The sequence below is a fragment of the Myzus persicae genome, unplaced genomic scaffold, assembly GCF_001856785.1.
Source record: "Myzus persicae strain clone G006 unplaced genomic scaffold, MPER_G0061.0, whole genome shotgun sequence".
NCBI lineage: Eukaryota > Metazoa > Arthropoda > Insecta > Hemiptera > Aphididae > Myzus > Myzus persicae.
The window spans coordinates 1-10,806 of record NW_019101343.1 but is presented as its reverse complement, the minus strand read 5'-3'; the positions used below and the strand labels follow the sequence as shown (position 1 = coordinate 10,806).

Below are 10,806 nucleotides of genomic sequence, written 5' to 3'. Positions count from 1 at the left end.
TTACAATATTAAATAAAGATGTAATTTATTTACAGAACAAAGTCAAGATAAAGACAAAGTCTTCAAAGATCATCCTGAATTACTTAAATTGTTTAAACAGTTCAAGAACATCGATGAGATCCAAACATACCATATATTGGTATTACTTTTAAGACTACGACAAATGTGCTGTCACCCAATATTGATCAAAGGAGTATGTGGTTTTAATAAATTATAATTTTTAAATAAATGTATTAAACATTTGCCTCGTATTATTTTTAGCCTATTACAGAAGAGAGTATTAAAAAAGAGGATAATATGGAGAGTATCCCAGAAGATGACATAGATGCAACTTATAATGATTCATGTAATGAAAACAAAGACATTGATACTTCTCCAAACAATATTGACTTGTCAGATCTTATGAGTTGCCTTACATTGGAAGATGAACCTGTTAAGATAAAGTCTGTGGTTGACAGAAACATATTCCAAAAAACCTATGTATCTTCCAAGGTAGAATGTTTTCATTATTTTATGACATAATGCATAATATACAAATATGAATGGCAGAAATTGTTGTACAATTTTTACATTATTTAATTAATCAATTATTATTATAGATAAAAAAAATTTGCGATTTGGTAAATCAAAAAATATTAATCAATGGTGGCAATGACAAAGCAATCATTGTAAGTCAATGGCCAAGTTTTCTTTACTTAATTAAAAAAAATTTGGCTCATTATAATGCTAAGATAGAAATGTTTTCGGGAGCGATTCCAATTCAAAAAAGGAACAAAATCATCCGTGATTTCAACAATCCTGATGAAGGACCTCAGGTAATAAAATATTCTGTTTTTAGATCTTCAGTGTATATAAAATAATTTAAATGTGATCATGAAAGTTACCGATTTTTAGTTTTTGGAAAAAATATTGATGGATAATTGACTAAATTTGACCTGGTTTATAAATTATTTTATGACTGATATTATGTTACTCTATTAGACCTGGTGACTACATTTTGTTTTCTTACGTTTTCCAGATATTGCTGCTTTCGCTGAAAGCTGGTGGCGTCGGCCTTAATTTAATGGCTGCTAATCATATGTTTTTAATTGATGTGCACTGGAATCCACAACTTGAAGCACAAGCGTGCGATCGGGTATACAGAGTGGGTCAAATTAAACCAGTTTATATTTATAAATTTATTAGTAACAACACAATTGAGACAAGGATATTAAATATTCAGACACTTAAATTACAAATTGCCGAAAATCTCTTCAAAGGCACATCAGTGGCTTCGTCTAAAATAACAATAGACGATCTGAAACAGATTTTTCAATTTCATTGAACACAAAAGTCATATTATATAATTTTGATTTAATTATTAGTTAAGTTTTTAAAATGTTCTTTGATATTTATAAATTATATAATTTATTTACTATTATTTTTTAGTAACCTTAGATATTTATATGCCATATTATATTTGTGTTTTAATTTTGAGAATGTTCAGAGAATGAATAAGTTATAAAAAATTCTAATTTGTCTATTATTTTGTAAAAACATCAGTAATAAAATTTTGTTGAGTTATTATTACATTTTTTGTTATACCATTTCTTTGTATTATTATGTTCAACTGAACACTAAGTATACGATTCATGTACAATATTACACTTACAACACTGGCATACCCAGTGTTTTTTAATAGAGGGGGTGGGTTGGAGGGTTCTTAAAAATAATAACTATTAACAATTATCGCAGCTCACAAGATACAGGTTAAAAATAAAGAACTTGGTTTTTGGTTCTTACTGGTGTAAAAAAAATATATTTTATGGACTATGATTAAAAAAAACCCAAATTTTTAAAATTGATAATGTTAAATGATTCAAACTAAATTTTCAAGCTTGTTCACCAAATGAAAAATGTCTCTTAGAAAAAAATAAAAAATGTCAATGATTATCCATTTTTGAGTACACCAAAACTTTGAAATCAATTTTTTTTAAAACTAGTTTTGCGGATTAAATCATAATATAAGATAATGGTACCAGCTAATAGGCAGAATTCCTCCCTTAGGGCGGTAAACAGCAAGTCTAATAAGCAGTTCACTGTTATATTGTTAGAGTTGAACTCTGCGTACAACATATATTTAATGGTAATATTCAAAAAGAAAAAATACAATTCAAGCAAAGTAAGATTTAAATATGAAAACATTTTTTAAAGAGCATTGTTTTTCTATTGTGATGAGCAGCAGAACACTTTCAACTTGTCCGCGACGTTTTCCATATCTAGGTTTTGGAAAAATATTTTTTGAATTGAAAGATCCTCCATATCTAATAGTCTTGTGTTCATCGTTTTATTCCTTGAATAAGTTTGCCGGAGTCTGGAAAAAGTTCTTTCCACCCCAACACTGCAAGGAGATTTGATAATTGCTATGGTACATTATTATTGTATATACAGTTCAGAAAAAACCCAATTCTCACAGTCGTCGTCGCCGTCGGCTATCAATCACCACCGTAGTTATTTTGTCTTGAGATTAATGACATGTGAATATTGTGAAATGAAATGATATTCACACCGAAGAAATCTTATTTATTTTATCTAGGTATAGGCCACGACGATTCAAAGTATACATGTTACTCAACGTCGTATAGAAATTGGATCTTCAGAGCGATGCGCTCGCAGTTTGTCCCCAAAAATGTCCCCTTATTTTTGAACATTTTGAACTGTGCCGGGTTAGGTTAGGTTAGGTTAGGTTAGGTTCACCTGGGGCCATCACGTTCGGCGTCCCGCAAGGATACGCCCTCTGGAACGTGGCGTATACGACGGCCTCCTAGTCATGGACGTCCCGGCGGGAGTCCACGTCATCGGGTTCGCGGACGTCCCAAACGGCGCAGCAAAACATGCGCCGGACGAATCTCTTCGTCCGGCTCCACATCGTAGTGCGACGCCGTTTAGGATGGATGGGGTCGCCGACCAACTTCTGACCAGAGCCGTCATTGCATTCCCCGCGAGTTGCCGGTTCCGGGGTGTCCACCTGCAGTTCGAAACTCAAATGAATATCGGGCTCTGAGGACCACCGACCCCGCCCCGAACAGCCTCCTGAAAATTCGCCCGGAACTTTGGGCGATGTTACTGGAAGTTCCGGCGCCGGCTGCGCGGACGTACACCGCGACGAGGTGTCAATAATTCCGTTCTGCGTGTCCATCGAATCCACGGCACCGTTCTCCTGCAGCGGCGCGTTGTATCCCGCGTACTTCGCCACAGACACCTCGCGGTCCGGTGGACCGGACGGGTGTCCGTTCTGTTCCAGCACGTCGGACAGCTCGCGAGGATCGCAGGGTTGCACGGCCGGGGTGCACAAATGCTGATGGATTTCGGAGTCTCCTGCTGCGGCTGGTCGACGACAAGTCGTGGCCACGGTCGGCGCAGACGCGTGTCTTTTCAACGGCAGCCGCCATGTTCCAACCCGTGTCGAAAATGTAGTCGGTATGTGGTACTTGGCGGGCTCAACTCTCCGAATATCATTTGCATTTTTTCTCCTCCCGTCAACTGCAGCACAACGGGTTTGTCGTTAGAAGCCATCGTAGGCATATTGATATATTATATTATATGACTTAAGCGCGACAACGATATACCGATCAATACTGGTGATGTACGGAACACTATACACGCACATAGATGCTTTGAGGTAGCTCAGGTAGTAAGTAGTGATCAATACGTCAAAAATTATTTTGATATATTATATTATCACGTATCTCCGAGAGACAAAAAACAATTTATGCTTGTCAAATCTATCGTAACGATGTTTTGTTGATTTTGTATCGGCCCGGAAAAATATTAGGGACTCTATGAAATGCATTAATTTAAAATTAAAAAAAAACAAACAAACATTTTGATTATATGACCAAGACTAAAAATATCTAATTGATGATTTACTCGAATACCTAATTATAACTTGTAAAAATGGGAACTAAAGAATTATCTCAAAAAATATATGATATGTATATCGGTGGATATACCTTATGGCTACAATTATAGTCTATTAAACATACACAAGTGTATTTATAATTAATACTACTTGCCTTATATTATATGCACTTCGTTGCCTTTTAAAAATGCCAACTCTACATGAGACTCGGTTGTGATAATGTGAGCCCTATATTATAGTAAGTAGGCTATCTACTTGTGGTGGTTTGCGGACCCCTCTAGGTGCACACTTTATACGAATAATATGTTTAATTTTAATTTTATTAATTATTTTGATTGCGTACATGCCCATGAGTGGCTATAAGCGTGGGTGGGTAACTCAGCTGACAGCCACCTTAGTAGGCAATGTATTAAAGGTAATAAAGTGTAATAGGTTCATGGTAAGTATAGCTTAAAATTAAACTAATGAAATATAACAATATTTAATTATATTTATTCCAATGTAAATTAATGTGGCTTTCCGATAATTTTTTTTTTTTTGTTGTTGTTAAAGGCGGACAAACACTCCTTGAGTAATCTTGTGTTAAATGGTAATATAAACATTAGGTGAAAATTGTATGTATAATATAAGGTTATTTTTTTAGAGTTATGTCAAATTAACAAGATTGATTTTGCGTACAAATCTCTACTTTTCCTCATTTTTTTTTGTTTTTCCCTACGCTTTTGAAAACTGCTGGGAATTTTTTACTTATGACCCTCCAAAGTACCAACTACATATACTTTCCTAACATAAAAAATGCTGAAGTATAGAAAATCGTAGTATTTTTTATGCCCCAAAAAGTGATGACGGACACTAATAAAAATTTAAAAAAACCACATTTCATTGTAAAATCAATACACCCATTACACCGCTGAGGATCTTAAAAATTCGTGAAAGAGTTACATCCTTATTCCTTAGTAAAATTATTTGGCACACTCCACAAAACAAATGTCGCTCAATGAGCAGAGCTCGTGCTAAGTTTAGGTATGTGCCTATATTATAATATCATTAGGTAGTGCCCAACGGAAAGGTAGGTATATATAATAGGTGGATGAAGGTACTAACACGGCAAACATGTTTTTAATGGCTGTGCAATACATTTGAAAACCGTAGGGAATGCCATTTTCCAGCGAAGCGGCGTAAACTCATTGTCATTTAATTCGAAAACCGTTTTACGTTATTGTACTCTAATTATCGAGTATCGATTCCATATTCGAAAAACGACACCGACCAGCCATCACTTTTGTAACGATGGACTCTATAGGCCTGTCAAAAAGAAAATGTCCGTAGGCCATCTAGGTAAGTCGGTAGGCTTGAAATCGAAAAACCAAAAAATAGAAAACAAAAATCGTAACAGCACTACAGCAGTGCCATCTGGCAGTGACAGACAGCGGTTTTCTGGACGTTGAAAAACCGATAGATGCTGTTGCAGTATAGTTATAACTAGGGAACGGATTTTATTGTAATAAAAAAATCAAAATATGTTCATAAATATGTAAAAAAAAAAATCAAAATATGTAATAATCGCTTAACAGAAAAAAAGAGTACCAAAATTAAGTATAAAAACTTATCTCTTATCTAATTAATAATTATTAAAACAATGCGAAACTACATAATATTCTCTAAAATTTAAAAACGTAAAATGGTGGCGATTTGGTCGTAAAATGTTTTTGTATTGACTGAATGAACGTTCCACATCGACTGACGTAATGATAGCATTATAACTAATAACTAGGGCCCGGATTTCAATGCAAAGTGCATATTTTTTTGGTTGATCACATACAATGCTTTCTAAGTACATCATTCGTTCCATGTAACGAGGGTTTGAAAGCTACAAATTTTATTTTGCATTTTTTTTGCATATTTCGACGTTTTTCTTTTTTAAAGCATTTTTAGCATTATTGGGTCATTTTATTGGTTTTTAATGCATATTTATTCTAAATAGATATAAAACTAAAAAAACTACAAAAATATTCTTTCGGACAATGGAAGGTCATTGGTGTTTGAAAATATTAAACATATTATTGTTCAATGCAATGCTCAAAATTTAGTAAGTACAAAAGACTTACTTAGAATGTTAATTTTACATAAATGTTAATATATATTTTGGTATGTTTAGAATGAATAATATTTCCCCTAAAACGGCCAACATGCGTGTCAACATATCATATCAGTCAATATTTCAAATTTTCAGTTTTTTTCGAATAAAATAATTATGTAAAAATAATTATTATGTCTCATTTATAAATTACAATTTGTATAAAAAAAAATATGTGGAATTTTTAAGGTCATTTTTGTGGTAAATTGTATTTTTTTAGGGCATTTTTGTGGTAAAATGCATTTTTGGCTATTTTTTAGAGCATATCTGTATGGTTTTAAGTGCATTTAAATCCGAGCCCTAGAACAAATTGATAATTTAATGAAAAGATTTACTTTCTCGTCTGGAACGGTTCTGTAGTTGAAAATCGAAGCATTATTTCAACTACTCATTGTGTACACAGACAAGAAAAGCTTTTACCGCCTCAAAAGGTGACGACGATCAAAAAATACAAAAATCATAAAAAAAGATACACATATCGTTGTAAAATCAATAAGTCTATTGCTCCACTCAGAATCTAAAACAACATATTTTTAACATACATGTTCTTGATTTCCAAAAGTACCTATACTGGGAAAACATTTAGGCTTGCCTACCTTCTACCCCACCCAAAACAATTCACCCAATTTGTGGATTGTCATTAAAGTAATTTATCATCAACGTCTATTATTTTGTATTATTGTATTTATAGGTACTCAGTAGTCAGTACTCACAAGTCACAATAACACAATACTTACGGAGTGGCATATACAATTTAATTTGTATGCATTGTGATTTACTATATTATATTTGCGTATCAAACATTTTTTCTCGTAATTTTTTCAACGTCAAAAATTCATAAGAGTTGCGAATCATAACTTAATAAAAATGTTTACGACTCCATATTATGGTAAATTATTCTTTCAGCACAGTTTGATAATTTTTTCATGATGGTATATTTTTCACCTATATGTTTGAATATTAAAAATGTACACGAGTTATAGGTATATTATATACATTTTTTATTTTTTTTTTCACTTGAATTTTAAAAACATGTTTTATTTTTATATTAATTATTTAAAAACATCAATAAAATCAATGTAAAATACAATAGTGTTTATATTATTATTTGGAGCTTAAATTTATAACATAGCATTATATTATATTACTCTATAAAGCAACTATTATAAATAGTACTATAATAGTAGGTAGCTAGTAGTAGCAGTAGTGGTAGTATAGTGGTTGTAGTAGTAGTAGTAGTGGTAGTAGTATAGCAGTTAGTAGGCACGTCCTATAATACCATTACTGTAGTATCGGTAGACAGTATTGGACAGTGTCACAGTGCAGGTATACCACGCATACCATAGTATGGGTATATAGTAGAAGTAGTAACAGGGAGTAGTAATAGTAGTTATCGTCAAGGTTTTTTTTTATAGAAAATATAGGTACCGCATAATATATATTACAGGGAAAAGATATAATACTATTATTTTGGAATTCGTCGTTACGTGAAAGTAGCTAGTGAAAAACGGTATCCGCTACATAACGCGGGGTTATCTAACTTTTGATTTCCATGCCGTGCAGTTCTATGCAACATTAATTTAATATTAATATTATTAAACATTGTTGACTGATTAATTATATATACATATACGCGTAACGCTTTATTCTGTAAGTCGGAAAATCGTCTAGAAGCCATTCTGTTTAAAAAATATAACTTATTCGAAACATAAAATGTAAATGATTGTACCAAATAAAATTAACTTAAAAGTTTTACATAAAAAAATAAAGTATTTAAGTCTTATCAGAAATAAATAGGCTGTCATAATACATCTAGCTGATTCGGGAAATCGGGAACGACACAATAATATTGTAGATGGGAGTAGGATAAATAAATTAAATCGTTATTTTCTCAGCGGCTGTGGTTAAGTATAGACGAATTTAGTGAAAATATACAAAATATTACTCAATGAAAAATCAAAACAAATTTAAACATCATAATTATTGGTTTTTTTCCCCCCCCGAAATTCGATCGTCTGACGAATTTTGTGCGTTCATGTTTTTTTGTTCATTGTGTAATTATGATAAATTATTAAACGCGGGTCTTGAATTTGAATTTTGGACTTTTATAGGCACCTACTAATACAGTTAAACATATACTAAACGGTAAACACAATTTCGTTTTCTTACATATTGAATTCGATACAGATTTGACAGAAAAAAAAAACAATTAACACCGGTATATTTACATAAAATATTTATATAATAGGTATATATTATTATATACTAATATTTTTCGTACATAAAAGGGAAAAAGTATTACATCAATATTATTGTTACACAAAACAGAACCAAATGCGGTCAAACACAATAACGGTCATTCCATTTATATATATAATTTTTTTTAAATTTTAAAACTTTTTATTTAATATATATATATATTTTTTTTAACGAACTCTACACTTGTACACTATACAAAAAGATGATGTATAAAAATAAAATGGAAAAACATCGAAAAAGGCCCCTCCGCACATAACATAAAAAAAGAATGTGCCTTTTCTGCTCCGGAAACGTTCACACACGCACACACGCTATATATGTATATATATATATTGTTCATATATATATACATATATATATTATATTGTTGTATATAAATTTCTTCTTGCTTTAACCAATGCACCAGAGAATACATATTATGAATATATACGTTCTATATAAAATATTTACACTGAGAAACAGGATTCTTAAGACATAATAATATTATTATTCCTCGATTATTATTATTAACGACTAAACACTACTAAATTTCGACTACATAATAATATAATATAATACAACATAAAATATATTAATATGGACACAGCTGTAGGGTGAGTATTATACCGTGGTAAAGAGAGTTCCGTGTATAGGTACACAAATATAGGAAGTGAGAGAGAGAGAGACTGAGAGAGTGTGTTTTGACTTTTGACGTCGAATGGCATTAACTTTACATTATAGGTAGGTACACATAAAGCGAGAATAATATAATATTAATATATAGGTAGCTCAGAGCCGAATATCCAGTGCAAGCACAAAGTACATTAATACAGTGCACAAATATATACGGAGATCGTCATACCGAAAAAATACTATTATCATATATAAATATTAGGTATAGTATAATATAATTTTAATTATAATGGTTTCTCGTTGTCGAAACGGGAGAGACGGGGTTTTTAAGTATATAATAATACGTCGTTAATAAATTACGTAAAAAAAATAAAATAAAAATAATATAGGTATAATATTATGTTAAATTATAATTAGTAGGTAAATACTTAAATAATAATAATAATAGTAATTAAAATAAAAAACCAAAAATAGTTATAAGAGGATGAAAGTATTATTACGGGGTCGGCGACAAGTCGCGGCTGTAGTGTAAATAGGTTTAATGACAACGTAGTGGTCAACGATACAATAATATGATATTATGATATAAATTCAAAGCTGGGCGTTTAATTTAATTGAAATTTTTAAACTTACTATAGCTACCTCCGGGTGTCCGTTGATTTAACTATCTAACTCAATACAATTTGTATACAATACATTTTTTAATTAACGTGAAATCAACAAATTCAATTTTCATTTCAAGAAGTTAAGTTAATTTTATACGATTTTTATGTTTTTAATTTAATTTTATTACGTTTCAATCGATATCGTTTTAAAAAATATTTTGGTTTTTTTTTTAAGTATCCAAAAGCTTCAGTGTAGTATTGCAATACAGAAATGATGTGGGTATATAGTTTTGAGTTGTTAAAAAAATAAAGTAGGACAGTTTTATAAACTAAAACGAATCGTGAATTGACTTTTAACATATTTTTCTAAAATTAACCGAGTTTAAAAAAATCATCAACTTGCCCAGCTTTGTAGGTATATTGATGTAGTAATGACGACGACGACGACGACGACGATAATAATAATAACTATAATAATTATAATTATAATAATAATAATAATAATAATAATACTAAGGTGCAGGGGTTGGTTACGGCAGAAGAAGATATATACAAACGCTGACCGACCAGATGACGACGATCAACAGTTCGACGGTGACGGAGACGGCGGCGTACGCTGTCAGGTACGCGAACGCGTCTTCGGTCCACGCGCGACGCTGTGGACGGTGCGTCGGCTGCTGGTGGTGTCTGGTGCGGCGCGGCCGGCGGTTGGCGTCGGCGACGGCCACCCCGCGGGAGACGTGGGGCAGCACGACGACGGTGCGCGGCGGCGGCGGCGTTGCTGGCGGCGTTGCTGGCGGCGGTGCTGTGGAGGGGCCTGGTAGTCAATAGCATTTTTTGGCGCACGCGCACTTGCGTATGATCTCGATGTCTTTGGTGTACCGCGTGCCGTCGTTGCATATCAACCGGACCTTCCGCTTCTTGGTCTTGCGCGCCCGGCAGCAGCTCGTCCCGCAGCCGCCCTCGCACTTGGCCATTTTCAGCGGTTTCCTCGACCGGCAGTTGTTCTCCGTGTAGTACTCCCGCACCTGGACCTTCTTGCACGTGGGACCTGCGAACACGGTGCCGGTATTAAAAAAATGTAGGTGTAGGCGAGCGCGAAGCGCTGTATACACATTGCTATGACGAAGGGCGCTCATGGGGGGGAGGAAGGGGAGAGGGGGTCGCAACCAAATTTCTGCCAGTCCCCCGGCTTCAAAATGTAGCGACTTATCATGGGCGAGTGATTTTTAGAAAATATTTTTGTTGGGAGCACTTGGATCAACTCTAAAAAATAGAGCGACCCCCCCCCC

The 10,806-nt window shown here is 33.4% G+C and overlaps 1 protein-coding gene across 1 annotated transcript; it reads left to right on the top strand.

Annotated features, from left to right (window-relative positions):
- The first annotated feature begins 32 nt into the window (after positions 1-32).
- Positions 33-1,391, top strand: LOC111028705 (transcription termination factor 2-like). Its single transcript, XM_022307437.1, has 4 exons — positions 33-193; positions 262-492; positions 600-815; positions 1,019-1,391. The coding sequence occupies exons 1-4, from the start codon at positions 164-166 to the stop codon at positions 1,322-1,324; spliced, it is 783 nt and encodes a 260-aa protein (XP_022163129.1). The 5' UTR covers positions 33-163; the 3' UTR covers positions 1,325-1,391.
- The last annotated feature ends 9,415 nt before the right edge of the window (positions 1,392-10,806 follow it).

What these genes read in the sequence shown, in the direction of transcription:
- LOC111028705 (XM_022307437.1), top strand. Translation starts at nt 164, where the DNA reads ATGTGCTGTCACCCAATATTGATCAAAGGA. An exon ending in AAACCTATGTATCTTCCAAG is followed by an intron (nt 493 to 599) that starts GTAGAATGTTTT and finishes TTATTATTATAG; the next exon opens with ATAAAAAAAATTTGCGATTT. An exon ending in ATCCTGATGAAGGACCTCAG is followed by an intron (nt 816 to 1,018) that starts GTAATAAAATAT and finishes TACGTTTTCCAG; the next exon opens with ATATTGCTGCTTTCGCTGAA.